This window comes from Coregonus lavaretus (assembly GCF_964263955.1).
Source record: "Coregonus lavaretus genome assembly, chromosome: 13".
NCBI lineage: Eukaryota > Metazoa > Chordata > Actinopteri > Salmoniformes > Salmonidae > Coregonus > Coregonus lavaretus.
Genome location: NC_140000.1, coordinates 38,214,022 through 38,236,554, shown reverse-complemented (window position 1 = coordinate 38,236,554; position 22,533 = coordinate 38,214,022). Strand labels below are relative to the sequence as shown.

General features: G+C 43.9%; 2 protein-coding genes across 5 annotated transcripts in view; both read left to right on the top strand.

Moving 5' to 3' along the window:
• ahcyl2b (adenosylhomocysteinase like 2b) overlaps window positions 1–7,919 on the top strand; it is a gene marked incomplete at its 3' end in the record, with an annotated part of 49,290 nt that extends 41,371 nt beyond the window's left edge. Inside the window, exons 14-17 of one of the 2 annotated variants that reach the window (XM_084175311.1) lie at window positions 1,323–1,391; window positions 1,605–1,683; window positions 2,690–2,810; window positions 5,297–7,919. In XM_084175311.1, the coding sequence (XP_084031437.1) occupies window positions 1,323–1,391; window positions 1,605–1,683; window positions 2,690–2,810; window positions 5,297–5,303 (276 nt within the window). Of the gene's footprint in view, window positions 1–1,322; window positions 1,392–1,604; window positions 1,684–2,689; window positions 2,815–5,296 lie in introns of those variants that run through there. The other variant, XM_084175312.1, reaches the window with a different exon arrangement.
• Window positions 7,920–10,237: 2,318 nt separating this feature from the next.
• strip2 (striatin interacting protein 2) overlaps window positions 10,238–22,533 on the top strand; it is a gene marked incomplete at its 5' end in the record, with an annotated part of 29,361 nt that continues 17,065 nt past the window's right edge. Inside the window, 5 exons of one of the 3 annotated variants that reach the window (XM_084175414.1) lie at window positions 10,238–10,342; window positions 12,726–12,795; window positions 13,661–13,735; window positions 16,284–16,418; window positions 16,653–16,773. In XM_084175414.1, the coding sequence (XP_084031540.1) occupies window positions 10,322–10,342; window positions 12,726–12,795; window positions 13,661–13,735; window positions 16,284–16,418; window positions 16,653–16,773 (422 nt within the window). Of the gene's footprint in view, window positions 10,439–12,725; window positions 12,796–13,660; window positions 13,736–16,283; window positions 16,419–16,652; window positions 16,774–22,533 lie in introns of all 3 variants that reach the window. The other 2 variants (XM_084175415.1, XM_084175413.1) reach the window with 2 other exon arrangements.

Below are 22,533 nucleotides of genomic sequence, written 5' to 3'. Positions count from 1 at the left end.
AGAATAGAATCCCCCTCTCCTCTGCTGTTTGATCTCCTCCAGGCTTTAATCAGAGAATATAATCATGTTCTCCTCTGCTGTTTGATCTCCTCCAGGCTTTAATCAGAGAATAGAATCCCTCTCTCCTCTGCTGTTTGATCTCCTCCAGGCTTTAATCAGAGAATAGAATCCCTCTCTCCTCTGCTGTTTGATCTCCTCCAGGCTTTAATCAGAGAATAGAATACCCCTCTCCTCTGCTGTTTGATCTCCTCCAGGCTTTAATCAGAGAATATAATCCCTCTCTCTTCTGCTGTTTGATCTCCTCCAGGCTTTAATCAGAGAATAGAATCATGTTCTCCTCTGCTGTTTGATCTCCTCCAGGCTTTAATCAGAGAATAGAATCCCCCTTTCCTCTGCTGTTTGATCTCCTCCAGGCTTCAATCAGATAATAGAATCCCCCTCTCCTCTGCTGTTTGATCTCCTCCAGGCTTTAATCAGAGAATAGAATCCCTCTCTCCTCTGCTGTTTGATCTCCTCCATGCTTTAATCCGAGAATATAATTCCTCTCTCCTCTGCTGTTTGATCTATTCCAGGCTTTAATCAGAGAATAGAATCCCCCTCTCCTCTGCTGTTTGTTTGCCACTCTGTCTTCCCTCTTTGACTCTATTCTCTCCATCTTCACTTCTGGACTCTCTCACTTCTCCTCTCCTGTCTCAATCTGAGAGGCTTTTTCAAAGAGAAGTGGTTGTTTTGTTAGTTTGGTTCTCTGGAGCTCATCTGTAGTTATGTTCTTCTGACTCACTTCCCTCAACAGAACAGGGAAGTGTGGGCTGCCTCAGTTCCACCAGGCAGTGCGTGCATACTGCATAAAGTAACAGTACGCCGCATTGTACTGTTACTGCTACTCGCAGGGAATTGAAACTAAAGCACCACCAAAGCTTAATTTCTACATACTAACACAACATGTTGCAGCTCTCTGGAGAAAAAAGAACATTTTTGCAGGCTTTCTGTGTCACTTAGGAGTGTATGATAGCAGTAGTAAATGTAGGCCAGATCAGTTCCTCCTCCTTTGTGAATGCTGCCTCATTAGCAGTCTGAGCTCAGTAACAGTTCCATTTTCTCTCTCTGTTTACACCACATCTGTTCTGAGATAACAGGCAACTCTTCTGTTATTGTGATCTTGGAATCAGCAACACTGTTTTTGACATTTGTCGATGTCAGCCCCACACACACACACACACACACTGTATCTTATCATTGAGATGGAGGTGAAGGCAGTTTTCTCTGATTCTGTGTGCTGTTAACTGGTTGTTAACCCAATGTGTGTCTCTATCTGTCCTCAGGGTCGTCTTCTGAACCTGAGCTGCTCTACAGTCCCCACCTTTGTCCTGTCCATCACCGCCACCACCCAGGTACCGTGTGTGTGTGCGTTTTGTGATTTGTGTGTAGGGTGGATCAGCATTGTTGTGTGTGCGCCACTTCGTACAGTAATCGTAGAGATTAGGGTCCTGTCATTGCTCTGCCGCTGACCCCAGGCCAGGCCGTGTGCGTCATGAGAGCGACCTTGGCGTTGCCATGGTAACCGATGTGTTTGATTGACATCTGGGTCTTGTCTCATACCTCAGGCGCTGGCTCTGATAGAGCTGTATAATGCCCCAGAGGGACGTTACAAACAGGATGTCTACCTGCTGCCCAAGAAGATGGGTAAGAGACCGTGCTCTATGTCCACAGACATACTCCTTCATCCATCCTCTGTACTCAACCATCCGGCTCACACACACACGCTCCCTCATCCTTATCCTCTCAGGCCTCAGCCGAGGCATCCAGTAGTGACCTGACAGCACCCGTCCCCCTGTCTGAACCTCTGACAAAACCCTTTTAGGAGAAAACATTGAGTTGAAAGGGAATCAGCCAGAATGCACAACAAAGACTCAACTCAGCAAAGAGAAGCTATAGATATACAGGATAGGGATAGGGAAAGGGAAGGCTAGCATGACCTTAAAGATATTTCGAAGCAGCTCTGTACTAACTCATCCCCTGCAGCCATGTCTTGAATTGGGTTATTTATGTTCTACGTCATGATCCAAAACCAACACTGGGTGTTGGTATATCAGGGTGTGTTTGCGGCGTTTAGTCTTTTTTTCTATTCATTTACAGTCATTGCACTGTCTGGGAAATATCATTCATAGTAGAATGCATCCTATTTAGAGAGGAGTGTGTGTGTCTGGGTGTATGCATGCATGTGTTGGTGTGTGTCTGCAGCTGGCAGCGTAGCCGGGTCTCTGCCCCCCCCCCCCCCCCCACAGCGTATAGAGTAAAAGCAGGGAGGACGAGATGCAGACTGGCAGAGAGGCTCAATATAGGTCAGCCTGTCAGAGCCTGCTGCTAAGCTCATTGCACCATCACTGACAGAGCATGACAGAGGGAGGGAGGGAGGGAGGGAGGGAGAGACGAGAGAAGCAGCCCCAGTGTGCTCAGCTAACCCCTCACAAACAAATAAATTAATATATAACCAACAGCCCTGTGTCCCTGCTAGCTAGAGTAACTTGGCTTCTCTCTCTCTCTCTCTCTCTCTCTCTCTCTCTCTCTCTCTCTCTCTCTCTCTCTCTCTCTCTCTCTCTCTCTCTCTCTCTCTCCCCCCCCCCCACCCCACTCCCCCTCTCTCTCTCTCTCTCTCCATCTTTTCTCTCTCCCTCTGTATTATTTCCAGATGAGTATGTGGCCAGCCTTCACCTCCCTACGTTCGATGCCCACCTCACAGAGCTGAGTGATGAGCAGGCCAAGTACCTGGGCTTGAACAAGAACGGGCCCTTCAAGCCAAACTACTACAGGTAAACATGAACGATTACTTGCTAATATTGTATGCTACATATTTAATGTGACATACCCTGAGTATACCAAACATTAGGAACACCTTCCTAATATTGAGTTGTGTCCCCCCGTCAGGGCATGGACTTTACAAGGTGTTTAAAGTGTTCCACAGGGATGCTGGCCCATGTTGACTACAATGCTTCCCACAGTTCTGTCAAATTGGCTGGATGTCCTTTGGGTGGTGGACCATTCTTGATACACACGGGAAACTGTTGAGCGTGAAAAACCCAGCAGCGTTGCAGTTCTTGACACAAACCAATGCACCTGGCACCTACTACCATTCCCCGTTCAAAGGCACTGAAATATTTTTTGTCTTGCCCATTCACCCTCTGAATGGCACACATATACAATCCATGTCTCAAGGCTTAAAAATCCTTCTTTAACCTGTCTCCTCCCCTTCATCTACACCAGCGTTCTTCAATTCCGGTCCTGGAGGGCCGAAACACTTCTGTTTTGTATTTCTACCTGGTAGTTAATTGCACTCAACTAGTGTCCCATGTCTGAATTAGCCCCTGATTAGAAGGAGAGGATGAAAAATAGAGGTGTTTTGGCCCTCCAGGACCGGAATTGAAGAACCCTGATCTACACTGATTGAGGTGGATTTAACAGGTGACATCAATAAGGGATCATAGCTTTCACCTGGTCAGTCTGTCATGGAAAGAGCAGGTGTTCTTAATGTTTTATGTACTCAGTGTACAGTGGGGAAAAAAAGTATTTAGTCAGCCACCAATTGTGCAAGTTCTCCCACTTAAAAAGATGAGAGAGGCCTGTAATTTTCATCATAGGTACACGTCAACTATGACAGACAAATTGAGAAAAAAAATTCCAGAAAATCACATTGTAGGATTTTTAATGAATTTATTTGCAAATTATGGTGGAAAATAATTATTTGGTCACCTACAAACAAGCAAGATTTCTGGCTCTCACAGACCTGTAACTTCTTCTTTAAGAGGCTCCTCTGTCCTCCACTCGTTACCTGTATTAATGGCACCTGTTTGAACTTGTTATCAGTATAAAAGACACCTGTCCACAACCTCAAACAGTCACACTCCAAACTCCACTATGGCCAAGACAAAATAGCTGTCAAAGGACACCAGAAACAAAATTGTAGACCTGCACCAGGCTGGGAAGACTGAATCTGCAATAGGTAAGCAGATTGGTTTGAAGAAATCAACTGTGGGAGCAATTATTAGGAAATGGAAGACATACAAGACCACTGATAATCTCCCTCGATCTGGGGCTCCACGCAAGATCTCACCCCGTGGGGTCAAAATGATCACAAGAACGGTGAGCAAAAATCCCAGAACCACACGGGGGGACCTAGTGAATGACCTGCAGAGAGCTGGGACCAAAGTAACAAAGACTACCATCAGCTGCCAGGGACTCAAATCCTGCAGTGCCAGACGTGTCCCCCTGCTTAAGCCAGTACATGTCCAGGCCCGTCTGAAGTTTGCTAGAGTGCATTTGGATGATCCAGAAGAGGATTGGGAGAATCTCATATGGTCAGATGAAACCAAAATATAACTTTTTGGTAAAAACTCAACTCGTCGTGTTTGGAGGACAAAGAATGCTGAGTTGCATCCAAAGAACACCATACCTACTGTGAAGCATGGGGGTGGAAACATCATGCTTTGGGGCTGTTTTTCTGCAAAGGGACCAGGACGACTGATCCGTGTAAAGGAAAGAATGAATGGGGCCATGTATCGTGAGTGAAAACCTCCTTCCATCAGCAAGGGCATTGAAGATGAAACGTGGCTGGGTCTTTCAGCATGACAATGATCCCAAACACACCGCCCGGGCAACGAAGGAGTGGCTTCGTAAGAAGCATTTCAAGGTCCTGGAGTGGCCTAGCCAGTCTCCAGATCTCAACCCCATAGAAAGTCTGTGTTGCCCAGCGACAGCCCCAAAACATCACTGCTCTAGAGGAGATCTGCATGGAGGAATGGGCCAAAATACCAGCAACAGTGTGTGAAAACCTTGTGAAGACTTACAAAAAACGTTTGACCTGTGTCATTGCCAACAAAGGGTATATAACAAAGTATTGAGAAACTTTTGTTATTGACCAAATACTTATTTTCCACCATAATTTGCAAATAAATTCATTAAAAATCCTACAATGTGATTTTCTGGAGAAAAAAATCTCATTTTGTCTGTCATAGTTGACGTGTACCTATGATGAAAATTACAGGCCTCTCTCATCTTTTTAAGTGGGAGAACTTGCACAATTGGTGGCTGACTAAATACTTTTTTTCCCCACTGTATATGTTTCGTGGTGTTATACTGCAAAGGTGTAACGTTATAAAATACAGTGAATCAGAGTTATAATGAGAAATAAGACGGCTATGCTGGTAGTGAGATATCCACAGTGCATGATTGTTCCATTCTTCCCATGTTACATAACAGTAACTGTAACGATGTGATTTGACATTCGTTTTCTCTCCCCAAGGTATTAAACCAACTCTGAAATGAAGAAAATACAGAGGCTCCATAAATCGTACAGAACCCAGAAGAAAGTAGAGAGGAGGACGGAATAGTCGCACACCTGCTTTTTACAGGAGAGGGGAGGAGCTCTGTGCTAATTGCTCAGAGTGGAGGGCGTGGCTTTACCTGCGCTTTGGCAGTGTTTATTTATTTACGCTAGAATAACGTAACTCTAACCTTTTTGAGCTGCTCCTGCCACTTTGCGCTCCTTAGCAAGCGTCTCCTGGAGATTCCACCATTTCATCGTCTTCTCTTAGCTACTTGTTTGTCTGTCAGTCGTACGTAAAAACTCCATTACGAGATATTTTTATTGTTCGTTTAAAAACTATTGATGAAGAAAAAACAAACAAACTGAAATGTACAAAAAATCTCTGTGAATGAAAGATGACCTCTGAAGATTTAGTGATGGATGTGTGGTTCATGTCCTATTGTCTTTATGTTCTACTCTTGATTTCTGTTTTGTTTTCAAATATAAATTGAAAGGGATTCGATGAAAAGGTGTGAGGGGGAGGTCACTGGGTCCAATCATATCCTGTCTTTTATTTGATAATGTGATTCAGATGTATTCTTTGTCTTGTTTTTAAGTATGTTTTAATGCGTTGGTTCTCCTATTCCCTCAATTGAACTGGACAGTGACTGGCGTGGGGGCGGGGTCTTTCCCTGTGATTGGTTGGGACCCCTCTCCCACCTGTCACTCAAATACAGTGACTCCATCTCAGCTGCCTGTACCACAGCCTCTATTGCTCAGCTCCCAAACTGCTCACATAATGATGCTAGTGTTGAAGTTATATGAAAAGTATTCCACCAACCAGAGTTTATGACATCCATCCACGATGTCCGGAGCTAGATTCTCCTATCAAAGCATTACACTGTATTATAAACTGGGTAGTTCAAGCCCTGAATGCTGATTGGCTGAAAGCCGTGGTATATCAGACCGTATACCACTATGACAAAACATTTATTTTTACTGTTCTAATTACGTTGGTAACCAGTTTATAACAGCAATAAGGCACCAGGTTTGTGGTATATGGCCAATATACCACGGCTAAGGGCTGTTTCCAGGCACTCTGTGTTGCGTCGTACATAAGAACAGCCCTTAGCAGTGGTATATTGGCTACATACCACAAACCCCCTCGTGCCTTATTGCTTAATTAGAAGCATGACAGGTATGGGAGATCATTACAAGGGGATATATTTATATAGAAATTTAGATTTTTCTATTTTTTTCCTCCACCCATCTTACTTTTGAAATCAAACAAATGTCTCATTATAAAGATAAGCAATTAAATGTTATATGATAAATGTAATAAATGTTCTGGATGATCAATCATTTTTTGAATACTGTGACAGAGACTATTTCAGTGAGATACCAAATGTACAGCCAGGCTGGTAGTAGTTTCTTTAGCCAGGTCCTCAATAGTAAGCTGCTGTAAGGAAACCTGTACAGTACTTACAGCGCTAGAACCGTTGTCAGGGGTTAGCTGTGATTTGAACTACAGTGAGGATAAAGCTTGATGACTGGATCATTACATATGCTTGTATTTAGTTGGGGACCTACATTTCACATGTTCTAAAAATTGTCACTTCTTCAGACATTAGTTTACCTCATTGTTTCAATTTCTTATGTATTTATGATAAAAGGTAATAGTCACCTTATAAATGTCCAAGATTTGGTGTCATCATTCGTTTGGTGAGTTTTTCTGTTGAGGGCCAAACTCCTCTGGTACGATTATTAGTCAGACTTCATTTCCTCAACATTTTAGATGAACTTTGTTCGAATCCCAGCTGTTAGGGTTTTCACCTGAACCAAAAGCCCATACCACATTGCATAGAATGGAGTTAAATCCATGAGAACATTCGCCCATATGCTCCCATGTTAATTATGCCCATACTATACATTCTAAAATGTCACTGTGTTCATGTCATACTCGGGAGCTACCATTTGTGCATTTATGCCTCCCCCCCCCCCCCCCCAGCCTCCATAATAACCATCTTCCAAGTCAGAGGCCCCGTCTGTGTGACCGTCCATACTATCCATATGTCTGTTTGTCAGACTTTTACAACATTATCCTTGTGCTGATTATCTCATCTGTTAGAGGGGTTTATTATGATCTGTGTGTTGTAGCCAATGTCTTAAGTTTCTCTGTTGTTCATGTGTGTGTGGTTCTGAGTGAGTGTATGGATGTGTGTGAGTAAACGGTCGTGTCTGACTGCGTGTGAGAGTGAGCCTGTGTGTGCTTGAGAGTGTGTGTGTGTTAGGGTCACATGTTGTAGGACATGGTTGCTTCGATGCAGTTGTCTCAGGATCATAGCCTGTGCGTTCCGGGGGTGAAAGAGCATTAGTCGGTCCAATAGCTGCATCACATGGGCAGGGTTAACACCAGCATCTTGTATGGTTAACTCAAAAGTATAGGAATTACAGCATATCGACTCTTGTATTTATTGTTGTAAATCCTCAGTCAGTACAAATGGAAAATTCTTCTAACATTTTGAAGTTGTCGAAACAATGTTTAAATATTGCAAGTGATAATGATAGATGAGCAATAATACATCTGTAATCTTAAAGAATAAAAATGTTAAATATTGTATCAACCTTTGTCATCTATTATATGATGTGCTGTGTTTTTATTCATTTTCATGAATTTTCTTGACTATACCTCAATTCAGACAGAAAGATTGCTACCAATGCCTATTAGGCATCTATGGCTGTGTTTACACAGGCAGCCCAATTCTGATCTTTTGCCACTAAATGCTTTTAACCGATCAGATCAGATCTTTTGCCAATTATTGGGCAAAAGATCAGTATTGTGCTGCCTGTGTAAACTGATTTCCCATGGCCTTGAGGAGTGCATCTCTAGACTCCGGCTGATCTGATAGATGAGAGGATGAGTGCCTGCTGCTGCATCGGAGCTCAAAGAAAGATAGACATCAATAATGACACCACTTGAGAGAGGAAGAGATTATGTTATGTGAAGTGCTAGAAACAAAGTATTATCATCATGAACTAGGTTGTTTCACTACAGCTTGGATGATCTGATCATTAGGCACTGGAATCTGTGTTAGGACGGGTTTAGGTTATGTACCCTCAATCATATTTACAGGCCATGTGTCCTATAATAATAATAATAATAATAATAATAATAATAAGACTATAAGACTTATGACTGCAGTTAAGTTGTGAAGAACATGTTATGCTAGGTTGATCATTGATCAAACATGGTTCTAACATTAACACTGGTTATTCAGTGACTCAACAAATAAAACGTGTCCATTTTAATTATGTTCTCAGAACTCTCATACGTTTGGATACTTACTCAGTTATGGGGCTATAATTGGGGTATGCGCTCAGAGTAAATTGATTGCTGTATTGCCACATGACGCAATGATAGGGGGTGACACTGGGTGTGTCGAGAGCAGTTGAAAGCAGCTGTTGTTGCCACTCAATTACAGTCGTAGTGAGTGACCTAAACAGAGTGCACCCACTCTGTTCAGAGACCCTGAGGCACACACACAATGTTGACTGCCTATTATCCATGTCCATGCTACACACACCGATTTCATTCAGTTAATGTGAAAGATTTGTCACACAAAGGCAAAAACACAAGTTAAATGCAAGATAGAGAATTCATTATTAAAGTGTTTTGGTCCCTAACAGCCACCAATATTAACCATATAATGAAATCAAATGTATTTGTCGCGTGCCGAATACAACAGGTGTAGACTTTAATGTGAAATGCTTACTTATGAGCCCTTTCCCAACAATGCAGAGTTAAAATGTAAGAAAAATGTGCTAATAAGAAAAAAAGGAAATAGTAACACAATAAAGTAAAGTTTAAACAGCAACTGCAGAATGACATTAGCACTGCTGTGTGTTTCACATCATAATCATGTTTGTTTTGACCTGTGTTCTCCATCAATAAATCCCTGCATACAATACACCCTGCATTCAGTATAAACACCCTAGCACCCAACCAGCAGCCATGTGTCAAGTTCACGTACGTGAAACAGCTATGACCTCCTTTGCGCTCTCATTAACCTGTACACTCCAATCAGATCATGTTAAGTGCTTTTCTCAGTCAGGGGTTGTTATGAGGGGCGGGGGTGGGGGGTCACTAATCAATACTACAGTCACTAATCAATAATTCACTCAGTTCACCGTGGCGGTGGTAGGATAAGAGTGACCATCAAGTGGTCTAGTCTATCGTCACCCCTCTCCGACCCCTACATTACCACCACTCAATGTGGCAGCCTGCCTCAAGGGATGGATGTTTTGGGGGAATATTAAATTCCCTCTAGAGCAGTGCTCTTTAATCATGATCCTGGAAGCCCTGGCACAGAGTGTGCAGGCTATTGTTATGGGCCAGCAATGACATACCTGATTCGACCAAATAGTCATCAAGCTCTTGATTAGTTTAATCTGGTTTGTTACTAGGCTGGTATAAAATCATTTGATTCACTCATAGGTTTTGTGTCTTGTCTCAGGTCTTGATTGATTAAAATGCCCGCTCTGACTAATGTGTGGAGGATATCAGGATTTGACAGATAATCTATGCACAATCCAGTCATTCTGACAGAACAAAATGGATTAAACAGCTGTGTGAACACGATATGGTTACATTCAAGCAATAGATACAATTGAATAGCCTATCAATACTAAGCTATAATAGCCAATTTTTCATTCAATCCACAGAAACTGACAATGTTTCTTATGTAGTTGCCATTATGGAATACTCAGCATCAGCACCAATTCATTGACCGAATTAGAATACTCGCATCCTCTACTCTACTGATTCACTCGTGGGCAAGACCAACCGGCCAGTCACCATTTACAGTAAAAGTTAACCCCGCCCTCTCTGGCGTTCAGTCAACCAATCACTCCAACGGGGACGGATTTTCTGAATTTGGAATACTGAAATCTATTACAATTTGACAGGCTCGAACCTTACCGGAATGCACGAGCTGCAGAAAGTGAACAAACCGACACAGAAAGATGCAGGCAGACGAAATGGAGGTACCTATCATTAATACTATTAACAATAACTGCAACAATCAAAGGCCTCTGCCGAATGGGAGAGATGTGTTCAAGAATCTGCTGAAGGATTGGGAGGTAAAGCCAGTTTGTAGCTAATCGTGAGCCAGTATAGAGGGGTCCGTGTCCGTGTGGTTTGTTGTTGCTGGGGAGCTTTAAATGCCCTTTTGCTACAGAGCCGCTTTTGAAAGCATGCAGCCCGGGTTGTTATTTTGGTGACAGCGCAAGTGGATGGTATAAATGCCGTAAGCTTATGGTTAATTCTGAACGTGGCAAATACAGGTAGCTAATGTGACTGTCAATCTCCAGGACGTTTTGTGGTCGAATCTTATCTTGCAGCCGCCGCCTGTGAATTTGTCCATGACATCGTAGACCGGTGTCAGATTTCAAATATACAGTAGGTTTATGGACACACAATAGATGTTGACCATATAATAATAAATACTAATTTGGTGGATCCAGTTGGCTCATTTCTTTAAGCAGGCTAATTAATCTGTAGTCAAGTAGCTAAACTACATTCAATGCTCAAGCCACACAATGTACGCCTAAGTCATCATAGCCCATATGATCATCCCACTTAATTATATTTATTTTTCCAGGCTATTCCTCATGTGATCTGTGTTAGAGTTGATTATTGCATTGGCCGATTGGCTTGGCTGGCTGGCTTCGGCCATAGGTTATTTTTAACATATGCTTATATGAGAGGAGGGGGGATGGGGGCTCGTGGGTATTTTGACGTGATGCCCAGTGTTTGCACACACTGACGGTGGAGCGCAGGGTTCACTGTACCAGTGTGGAAGGAAGGGTAGTGTTCATAGCAAGCTGGCGGGGGAAGAGAGAGAGAGATATTTGTTGATGCCCATGGGTAGCTGAGTGAAAGACACCAAATTCCCCACTCTCCTTCAGACAAACATGAAAGAGCTCTATTGAGAGCAATAACAACACAAACCTTAGTTTCCGGTGCAACAGACACAACCTTCCAGCATCCTCTCATCTCCTCTGGGGGGGACTCAGCCAATCAGACACTAGGATTGATGCCTGTGTTTTATTATATTCCCAATCAAACAATTGTGAGCTGAAATTTAAATGTGGTTGTGGGTTTAGCTTGGTCTCTGATAAACATCACAATTTGCACTCAGGGCGATGAGCGTCTCGGTCACCACAGTGACATTGGTGGCAGTGGTTAGACTAACTAGACTGGCATGACATGGATTTAACTAGAGAGAAATATGATACTGATTTATCTCTCTAGTGGTGTTGATACTGTGCTGGGTTGGAACAAAATCCTCCACCCTGCAGATCCCTAACACCAGTGGTTTAGTGTGTAATTAACCTACAGTTTGAACACCTAAGTAGAGCAAATTTTCGATGTGGCACATCAGACCGTGACTGGTCCATTTTCTCTGTAGACCAAAATATCTTCCCTAACGATTTCCCCCCAAAGCTTACCTCCATTGTCTCTCTGTCACACTGTGAGACTATCGGCACCTGAACCCCAGGCTCATCCTCTGGGAATGTGTCAGTCTCCCTGTCAGAGTGAACACCATAATCTTCTCTCCTCAGCCTGCTGTGACTCCTGCTCTCTCAGTTATCTGGCTCAAATAGGAGTTTCTGAATGACTTATTTGGACTCATTCCACTGACTCAGAACGTCTTAGCTCTCAGATGGTGTTTGTAACTGAAAACCACCTCCTAAGACACAACAAGTCTCCATCTGGAGTGGGATCTGTGCCAAATGTAATGTATTTGGAATTAACAAGTCATTAGGCCAAATGATTCTTACATTTCCAATCCCTCCTATTGAATCTCACCCTAATCTGACAGACTGTTTGGGGCTCTGAGACTTAGGGTGCTTCAGGTTCCAGGGAATTACAGATGTTAGCCTTTCCCTGGCTATTGCTGCCCTTCTGTGGTAGGATGCATGAAAACCAACTACAGACAGTCCTCAAACTAAAGCAAAGGCTTAGCAACTGACACATGCCATGTAATTTTCTCTGTCACTAAATTGCTGCTGAGACACTCGCTCAAGGCTGACTAACGGCAGTCCTTAACCTATTTCAAAGTCTAGTCTGTCTCTATCCAAGTGCTACGGTCTTTTGTATTGGCTGGCAGTATGTGAATGTTGTTGTTTTGTGGTGCTTTGATAAAAAAAAGTGGTGAGATCATGCATACTGTATCAGTCTGTCTCAATCTGGGAAAATAATGCTTTTAGCAGCTATGACGGCTAACAGAGGTGGGCTCTGTTTTGTCCATATTCCCCTGCCATGCTGTGTGTGTGTGTGTGTGTGTGTTAGTGTGCATGTGTCATGTGCCTTCATTTCCCTTTGTGGTTCTGCCTAGACTTCAGTGTTGTTTTCTGTTTTCAGAGCTCCATGGAGTCTCCCAACCTAGAGTTTGAGTATGGGGATATAGACAGCCTGACTGCTGAACTCTCAGGTAAGGTCTTTAAACAATAACCCATCGGTCACCAACCCTAGACCTGGGCAGCTACTGGGCACTGGGCAGGCTTTTGTTCCAACCACAAAACACCTTATTCAACTAATCATCAAGTCCAGTTGATTAGTTGAAACAGTTGCTGGAACAAAAACATGCAAGGCAACCCCTGTAGCTTTCCAGGAGAATTGGTGATCACTGCTGTTCGAGTAGATCTACAAGGGATATGCTCCGTCTTATGTTCTGTTCATAACCAGCAGCTAGTCACTGCAACAATGTGCTACAGTACAGTGCTGCGCTGTCAGCAGCTACATGGGATTGATTCAAGGCAAGATCATAGTTTTCCCTTGTTGAATGCAGCTCCTTTGGTTAGGTAGCTAGTCCCACTGAGACATTAGCTTACACAAACACAGACATTACAGTTGCTGTCTTGTGACTGTTCCTCAGGCTGGAGTGACAGTTGGGATTTAACTACTGTATATTCGCTGAAGAGGGATTAGTCAACGATGTCATGAGTCTCATAAAAAGACTACAGAAAGGATAACTGGGAGCCAAAATTGTTGTTTTTTAATGAAAGGGACTGAATGAAACAGTTGACTTATAATATATGCAATTTAGCAGATACTTTTATCCAAAGCGACTTAGTCACATTGCATCCATAAATTTGACAAATGTGTGGCCCCAGGAATCAAACCCACAATCCTGGCGTTGCAAGCGCCATGCTCTACCAACTGAGCCATACAGCGCTTCCACTACAGTATACCCCATGATGTCTTTCATGACATTACCTCTGTTGAATCCTTCAGTACAGGATTGTATGTCATCCTGTCTGTCTGATGATTCCCCTGTCTCTCCTGTTTGTCCACAGAGATATACAGTTACACAGAGGAGCCCGAGTTCGCCCTCAACAGGGACTACTTTGAGGAGGATTTCAGGAGCCATGGTACTGTTACCTTGTCTGTCAGCGGCGGTTTTGTCTTTCCAGACAGCGCTACATGCCTGTCATATTAGTTTCTGTTAGTGTGTGTGTGTGTGTGTGTGTTTGTGTGTGTGTGTGCATGTTTTTTTTCTAAAGCAGTGAGAGTACCAAAGGGCTTTCTGACTCACCTCGAACACGCTGTTTGTTTGCATACCCTCGAATGTGTTTGCCTGTTATTCTAGCGTTTACGGAAAGAGAGATGGATAGACAGAGATAGAGAGTATGTAGAAGTGTAATGGAATGGATTCCCGCCCTGCTAATCATCTGGAGAGAGAAAGTCTGATAGAGAGAGGGGGTGAAAGAGGGAGAAGGACAGAGGGAAAGGGAGAGAGGGTCGAGGGAGCTGATTAATTGACCGCTCCCAGGTGTAATGTTTCCCTTTTTCTGTGAGGAGTGAACAAGTGAAGGAGCGAGAGTGAACAAGTGAACTGTCAGCAGTGTTCTGCACAGTGATGTGTGTGTGTCTGATTGCTTGCTCCAACCTGACACTTTCAGCAGGAGGTTTTGGGAGAAGGTGACACACACATACAGGAACACACACACCTTGCCAAACTCTGCTCTGCAACTGCTGCCTTTCTTAGCGCCATGATAAACAGAGCTGCCTTATCTATATGCTGCAAAACCACAGCTAACAGCCATAGCCAACTACTGTGACCAACGGTTCCATATCATGATCATTGTTATTAAACAGCTGGTCGATGCCGTTTTCTCTCCTAATGAGGATCATATTGACCGGATGAATTGGACTGTGTCAATTTTGCTGATCTAATCTCCATGCTCATTCGACCCCTCTCATATTCTCTGAAACTCTGCCCAGTTCGTTGCTGTACTGTAAATGTGGTTGTATTCTTACTCAGCATACTAAGTTAAAGGAAGGTTCATAATGAGTAATAATACATAATGTGTAGCGCAAGACATTCAATTCCACAGAGCTTTATTGTACCTTAAGGGCAATTTAGTTGCAGCTGCAGCACATTACATACATTAAGAGAGCTAGGCTAGGTCTTCTTCTTCCCACTCTGTTTCCCTAAAGCCAATAGGAATGAATAGATGGATCAGTGGACAGCTTGGCTAGCTGTCTGTGCTGCAAAGAGAGATAGGAGATGTGCTGTCTCTCTGTATCTGGGTTTTAAATATGTCAGAACGGTGATGGGGCCCTCATCAATGTTTTAACACATCTGCCAGACTGCCACTCTCCATCACTGCTAAATCTGTTATGCACCGATGTCCTCTGCGTCGCTACTCTCCAAGCACTTTTATCATAATGACATTCTCAGAGCACTTATCAGAGCTGCTCAGAAAAGTTACATGGGATGAACTTTATAAAGGGAAGTTTTGTCAAAGAGTTACAGTGCTTTCAGCAAGTATTCACACCCCTTGACTTTTTCCACATTTTGTTGTGTTACAGCCTGAATTTAAAATGGATTAAATTGAGATTTTGTGTCACAGGCCTACACACAATACTCCATAATGTCAAAGTGGAATTATGTTTTTAGACATTTTTACAAATGAATTAAAAATGAAAAGCTGAAATGTCTTGAGTCAATAAGTATTCAACCCCTTTATTATGGCAAACCTAAATACGTTCAGGGGTAAACATTTGCTTAACAAGTCACAAGTTGTATGTATAATAATAGTGTTAATAATAATAGTGTTTAACATGATTTTTGAATGACTACCTCATCTCTGTGCCCCACACATACAATTATCTTTAAGGTCCCTCAGTCCAGCAGAGAATTTCAAACACAGATTCAACCACAAAGACTAGGGAGGTTTTCCAATGCCTCGCAAAGAAGGGCACCTATTGGTAGATGGGTAAAACAAAAGCAAACATTTAATATCTCTTTGAGAATGGTGAAGTTATTAATTACACTTTGGATGGTGTATCAATACACCCAGTCACTACAAAGATAACTCAGTTGCTGGAGAGGAAGGAAACAGTGAGGCCAATGGTGACTTTAAAACAGTTACAGAGATTAAAGGCTGTGTGATAGGAGAAAACTGAGGATGGATGAACACATCACTGAGTACAACTCTTCATATTTTCAAGCATGGTGGTGGCTGCATCATGTTATGGGTATGCTTGTCGGCAAGGACTAGAGAGTTTTTTCTGGGTGGGATATAAAGAAACGGAATAGAGCTAAGCAAAATCCTAGAGGAAAACCTGGTTCAGTGTGCTTTCCAACAGACACTGGGAGACATTCAGCATACATTTGCATTATGGTGTATTGTGTGTAGACGGGTGAGAAAAAAAATCAATGTAATACATTTTGGATTCAGGCTGTAACACAACAAAATGTGGAATGAGTATGAAGACTTTCTGAAGGCACTGTATGTCAGAACATTTCTACTAAAAGAGGGGAACTGACTAGCTATTTAAATTCCATTGATCATGATGTCCTACAATAATCCCAAGAGTTGAGGTAAAAAATAAAGGACACACATTCCTATTTATACAATATATACATTTTAAGCCTAGACTCTCTTTCACTCACTCTGTCTCTCTCTGCAGTGCGGGGGACGAGGTGGATTGAGCTGGGTCAGGAGCGGCAGAGGGCCTATGTGATGAGACTACTAGATGCTCTGGAGGTCACTGACCGGGACAAGAGGCTGAAGGTGGCCCGGGCCATCCTTTACCTGGCACAGGGTAATCATCACCGTCACTGCACACTACAAGATCATTTGCTTTGATTGTAGCATATTTTCATTAAGTGAATATTTAAATATTTCCAATGCCATTTCTCTGACCAACATTTTCTTACGAAACAGAGGACATGTACAGTATTTATGCTTGAGTCCTTCAGAGTCCTTTGAGAGTGTTGTGTGGTGAATGAGCATCTGTTGAAGCCTATGTGTGTTTCTGTCATGTGGCGTTCCCCAGGGGTGTTTGATGAGTGTGACACAGATGCGGACGTGATCCACTGGTCTCGCCACAACGTGTTCCTGCTGTATGACATGGGCATCTTCACCGCTCTCCTGGAGCTGCTGAGCATGGAGATAGAGTGAGAAGGACAACATTACTACATTGTTACTACAACCGCACAACAACATCACTACAATGTCACCATAACGCTACCACAACAGCCACAATGTCTCGTAATTACTGTATTATTATGTTTCTCAACAAGTGTTAGCAGCACTGTGGTTAGCGCTTACTTCCCCCTTGATTAATGGTCCAATACAGCCATTTTTATCTCAATATCAAATCATTTCTGGGTAACAATTAAGTACCTTACTGCGATTGTTTTTAATTAAAATGGTAAAAAAGAAACAAAAATAGTTTCTTAGCAAAGAGCAATTTTTCAAGCAAGAATTTTGCTAGGACTGTATGGGAGTGGTCTGAGTGGGGAAAACTAGCTGTTAATGGCAGAGAGGTTTGGAACTCTCTTTCTTATTGGTCTATTAACTCGATGTCACCAGGCAGGCCAAAACTCCATCCCACCAAAACAAGCTGAAATTTCAGGCGGTCTTTCACAGTATTATTCCAACCTCATAGTGTGGCAATGTATATAAAACACAGGAAATGTAAGTGTTTGACTGCACTGGGCCTTTAATGCCCCAGAGATGGTACACAGTAGCATTCACTCTCACTAGGTTTTCCCAGGAGTAGGAGAAAGATACAGCAGGGGAAATCAGTAGAGGAAAGTAATGTACTGCTCTGTAGGTTTAGGCTTATTAGAACATCTCAGTAGCTACATTTTCAGAAACATACATCAAATGTGTTGTCATGCAATATAAAATATCTGCCTAAATGTATGTGCATCATCAAAAATAGCAAATAATTAAAGAGCAGCAGTAAAATAAAATAAGAGTAGGGAGGCTATATACAGTGGGTACCGGTACAGAATCAATGTGCGGGGGCATCGGTTAGTCGAGGTAATTGAGGTAATAAACTCCTCTCACTGTCAACTGCGTTTATTTTCAGCAAACTTAACATGTGTAAATATTTGTATGAACATAACTAGATTCAACAACTGAGACATAAACTGAACAAGTTCCAAAGACATGTGACTAACAGAAATTGAATAATGTGGCCCTGAACAAAGGGGGGATCAAAATCAAAAGTAACAGTAACAGTCAGTATCTGGTGTGGCCACCAGCTGCATTAAGTACTGCAGTGCATCTCCTCCTCATGGACTGCACCAGATTTGCCAGTTCTTGCTGTGAGATGTTACCCCACTCTTCCACCAAGGCACCTGCAAGTTCCCAGACATTTCTGGGGGGAATGGCCCTAGCCCTCACCCTCCGATCCAACAGGTCCCAGACGTGCTCAATGGGATTGAGATCCGGGCTCTTCGCTGGCCATGGCAGAACACTAACATTCCTGTCTTGCAGGAAATCACGCACAGAACGAGCAGTATGTCTGGTGGCATTGTCATGGTGGAGGGTCATGTCAGGATGAGCCTGCAGGAAGGGTACCACATGAGGGAGGAGGATGTCTTCCCAGTAACGCACAGTGTTGAGATTGCCTGCAATGACAACAAGCTCAGTCCGATGATGCTGTGACACACCGCCCCAGACCATGACGGACCTTCCACCTCCAAATCGATCCTGCTGCAGAGTACAGGCCTCGGTGTAACGCTCATTCCTTTGACAATAAACGCAAATTCGACCATCACCCCTGGTGAGACAAAACCGCGACTCGTCAGTGAAGAGAACTTTTTGCCAGTCCTGTCTGGTCCAGCGACGGTGGGTTTGTGCCCAGCGACGGTGGGTTTGTGCCCATATAGCCTTACAACAGGCCTATAAGCCCTCAGTCCAGCCTCTCTCAGCCTATTGCGGACAGTCTGAGCACTGATGGAGGGATTGTGCATTCCTGGTGTAACTTGGGCAGTTGTTGTTGCCATCCTGTACCTGTCCCGCAGGTGTGATATTCGGCTGTACCGATCCTGTGCAGGTGTTGTTACACGTGGTCTGCCACTGCGAGGACGATCAGCTGTCCGTCCTGTCTCCCTGTAGCGCTGTCTAAGGCAATTTATTGCCCTGGCCACATCTGCAGTTGTCATGCCTCCTTGCAGCATGCCTAAGGCACGTTCACGCAGATGAGCAGGGACCCTGGGCATCTTTCTTTTGGTGTTTTTCAGAGTCAGTAGAAAGGCCTCTTTAGTGTTTTCATAAATATGACCTTAATTGCCTACCGTCTGTAAGCTGTTAGTGTCTTAACGACCGTTCCACAGGTGCATGTTCATTAATTGTTTAGGGTTCATTGAACAAGCATGGGATGCTGGCCCATGTTGACTCCAATGCTTCCCACAGCCAGTGGAGTGTGCGAAGGAGCGGGGTGACATGAGAGAACTTGGGAAGGTTGAACACCAGACGGGCTGCAGCGTTCTGGATAAGTTGTAGGGGTTTAATGGCACAGGCAGTGAGCCCAGCCAACAGCGAGTTGCAGTAATCCGGACGGGAGATGACAAGTGCCTGGATTAGGACCTGTGCCACTTTCTGTGTAAGGTAGGGTCGTACTCTGCGAATGTTGTAGAGCATGAACCTGCAGGATCGGGTCACTGCTTTGATGTTGGCGGAGAACGACAGGGTGTTGTCCAGGGTCACGCCAAGGTTCCTTGCACTCTGGGAGGAGGACACAATGGAGTTGTCAACCGTGATGGCGAGATCATGGAGCGGGCAGTCCTTCCCCGGGAGGAAGAGCAGCTCCGTCTTGCCGAGGTTCAGCTTGAGGTGGTGATCCGACATCCACACTGATATGTCCGCCAGACATGCAGAGATGCGATTCGCCACCTGGTTATCAGAAGGGGGAAAGGAGACAATTAATTGTGTGTCGTCTGCGTAGCAATGATAGGAGAGACCATGTGAGGATATGACAAAGCCAAGTGACTTGGTGTATAGAGAGAATAGGAGAGGGCCTAGAACTGAGCCCTGGGGGACACCAGTGGTGAGAGCACGTGGTGCGGAGACAGATTCTCGCCACGCCACCTGGTAGGAGCGACCTGTCAGGTAGGACGCAATCCAAGAGTGAGCAGCGCCGGAGATGCCCAACTCGGAGAGGGTGGAGAGGAGGATCTGATGGTTCAAAGTATCAAAGGCAGCAGATAGGTCTAGAAGGATAAGAGCAGAGGAGAGAGAGTTAGCTTTAGCAGTGCGGAGAGCCTCCGTGACACAGAGAAGAGCAGTCTCAGTTGAATGATACACATATACAATCCATGTCTCAAGGCTTAAAAATCATTATTTAACCTGTCTCCTCCCCTTCATCTACACTGATTTGAAGTGGATTTAACAAGTGTCATCAATAAGGGATCATAGCTTTCACCTGGATTCATCTGGTCAGTCTATGTCATGGAAAGACCAGGTGTTCTTAATGTTTTGTACACTCCGTACAATTTCAGGTGGTCTTTTCAAACAGCTCTTACGCTGGCTTGGGTATTTCTGTCCATCCCCCTGGCTCCTCTTTAATGAGAGAGTCACCGCCAGGCTAGGCTAATCCCTGTTGAGTGTTGCTGAAGGACCCTGGATAGTGTGGAATTAAACACACACAGGCACATACATGCACACGTACATTCACAGACAGGCAGAGAGACGCACACAAACACACACATACACATTCACCAGAAATGTTCATTCATGAATACACCATTCTCTCTTTCTCTTTTCCTCCCTACCTCCCACTTCCATCCCTATTCGCCTCAGCGTAGGATATGAGGCACCTGCTGGCTCTTAGTGAGGGGGGTAAGAGCAGAGAGAACAGGGTGAGAGCAGAGAGAGAGGGCACCGGCCTCTATGGTTCACACTTCAAACAGCTCACTGGCGAGGCGGCAGAGCCTTCAAGGCTTTGTTTCCTTCGTTTAGTCTATGTGCTCCTCTATCTGCTCCTGCCGCCTCTAGTCTTGGTCTCGTATCGACCTCTGATTCTACTGCTTAGCCTTAGCAGGCAAGCGGCTGCCTCCTATTACTTCGTAGCACCTGTTAAGCTGCGGAGCAAACATACAGGGAATTATCTCTATCTGTATTTCTCCTCTGCCATTTATCCTGCCTGCACTGGTGTTCATTCTCAGTTGTGATTACGCTGTTTTTTCACTTCAAATCAAATCAAATACTATTTTATTCATCACATGCTTCGTAAACAACAGGGGTGGACTAACAGTGAAATGCTTAGTTATGGGCCCTTCCCAACAATGCAGAGAGAAAGAAAATGGAGAAATAATAGAAAAGTGAAACACATAATAATAGATACACAATGAGTAACGATAACTTGGCTATATACAAGGGGTACCAGTACAAAATTGATGTGCAGGGGTACGAGGTAGATATGTACATATAACTAGGAATAAAGTGACAGACCGTAGCAGCAGCGTATGTGATGAGTCAGAAAAATGTATGCAAAAAGGGTCAATGCAGTCTTATGGCTTGGGGGTAGAAGCTGTTCAAGGGCCTGTTGGTTCCAGACTTGGTGCATCTGTACCGCTTGTCATGTGGTAGCAGAGAGAACAGTCTATGACTTGGGTGGCGGGAGTCTTTGACAATTTTTAGGGCCTTCCTCTGACACCACCTGGTATAGAGGTCCTGGATGGCAGGGAGCTTGGCCCCAGTGATATACAGTGGGGAAAAAAAGTATTTAGTCAGCCACCAATTGTGCAAGTTCTCCTACTTAAAAAGATGAGAGAGGCCTGTAATTTTCATCATAGGTACACGTCAACTATGCCAGACAAATTGAGAATTTTTTTTCCAGAAAATCACATTGTAGGATTTTTTATGAATTTATTTGCAAATTATGGTGGAAAATAAGTATTTGGTCACCTACAAACAAGCAAGATTTCTGGCTCTCACAGACCTGTAACTTCTTCTTTAAGAAGCTCCTCTGTCCTCCACTCGTTACCTGTATTAATGGCACCTGTTTGAACTTGTTATCAGTATAAAAGACACCTGTCCACAACCTCAAACAGTCACACTCCAAACTCCACTATGGCCAAGACCAAAGAGCTGTCAAAGGACACCAGAAACAAAATTGTAGACCTGCACCAGGCTGGGAAGACTGAATCTGCAATACGTAAGCAGCTTGGTTTGAATAAATCAACTGTGGGAGCAATTATTAGGAAATGGAAGACATACAAGACCACTGATAATCTCCCTCGATCTGGGGCTCCACGCAAGATCTCACCCCGTGGGGTCAAAATGATCACAAGAACGGTGAGCAAAAATCCCAGAACCACACGGGGGGACCTAGTGAATGACCTGCAGAGAGCTGGTACCAAAGTAACAAAGCCTACCATCAGTAACACACTACGCCGCCAGGGACTCAAATCCTGCAGTGCCAGACGTGTCCCCCTGCTTAAGCCAGTACATGTCCAGGCCCGTCTGAAGTTTGCTAGAGTGCATTTGGATGATCCAGAAGAGGATTGGGAGAATGTCATATGGTCAGATGAAACCAAAATAGAACTTTTTGGTAAAAACTCAACTCGTCGTGTTTGGAGGACAAATAATGCTGAGTTGCATCCAAAGAACACCATACCTACTGTGAAGCATGGGGGTGGAAACATCATGCTTTGGGGCTGTTTTTCTGCAAAGGGACCAGGACGACTGATCCGTGTAAAGGAAAGAATGAATGGGGCCATGTATCGTGAGATTTTGAGTGAAAACCTCCTTCCATCAGCAAGGGCATTGAAGATGAAACGTGGCTGGGTCTTTCAGCATGACAATGATCCCAAACACACCGCCCAGGCAACGAAGGAGTGGCTTCGTAAGAAGCATTTCAAGGTCCTGGAGTGGCCTAGCCAGTCTCCAGATCTCAACCCCATAGAAAATCTTTGGAG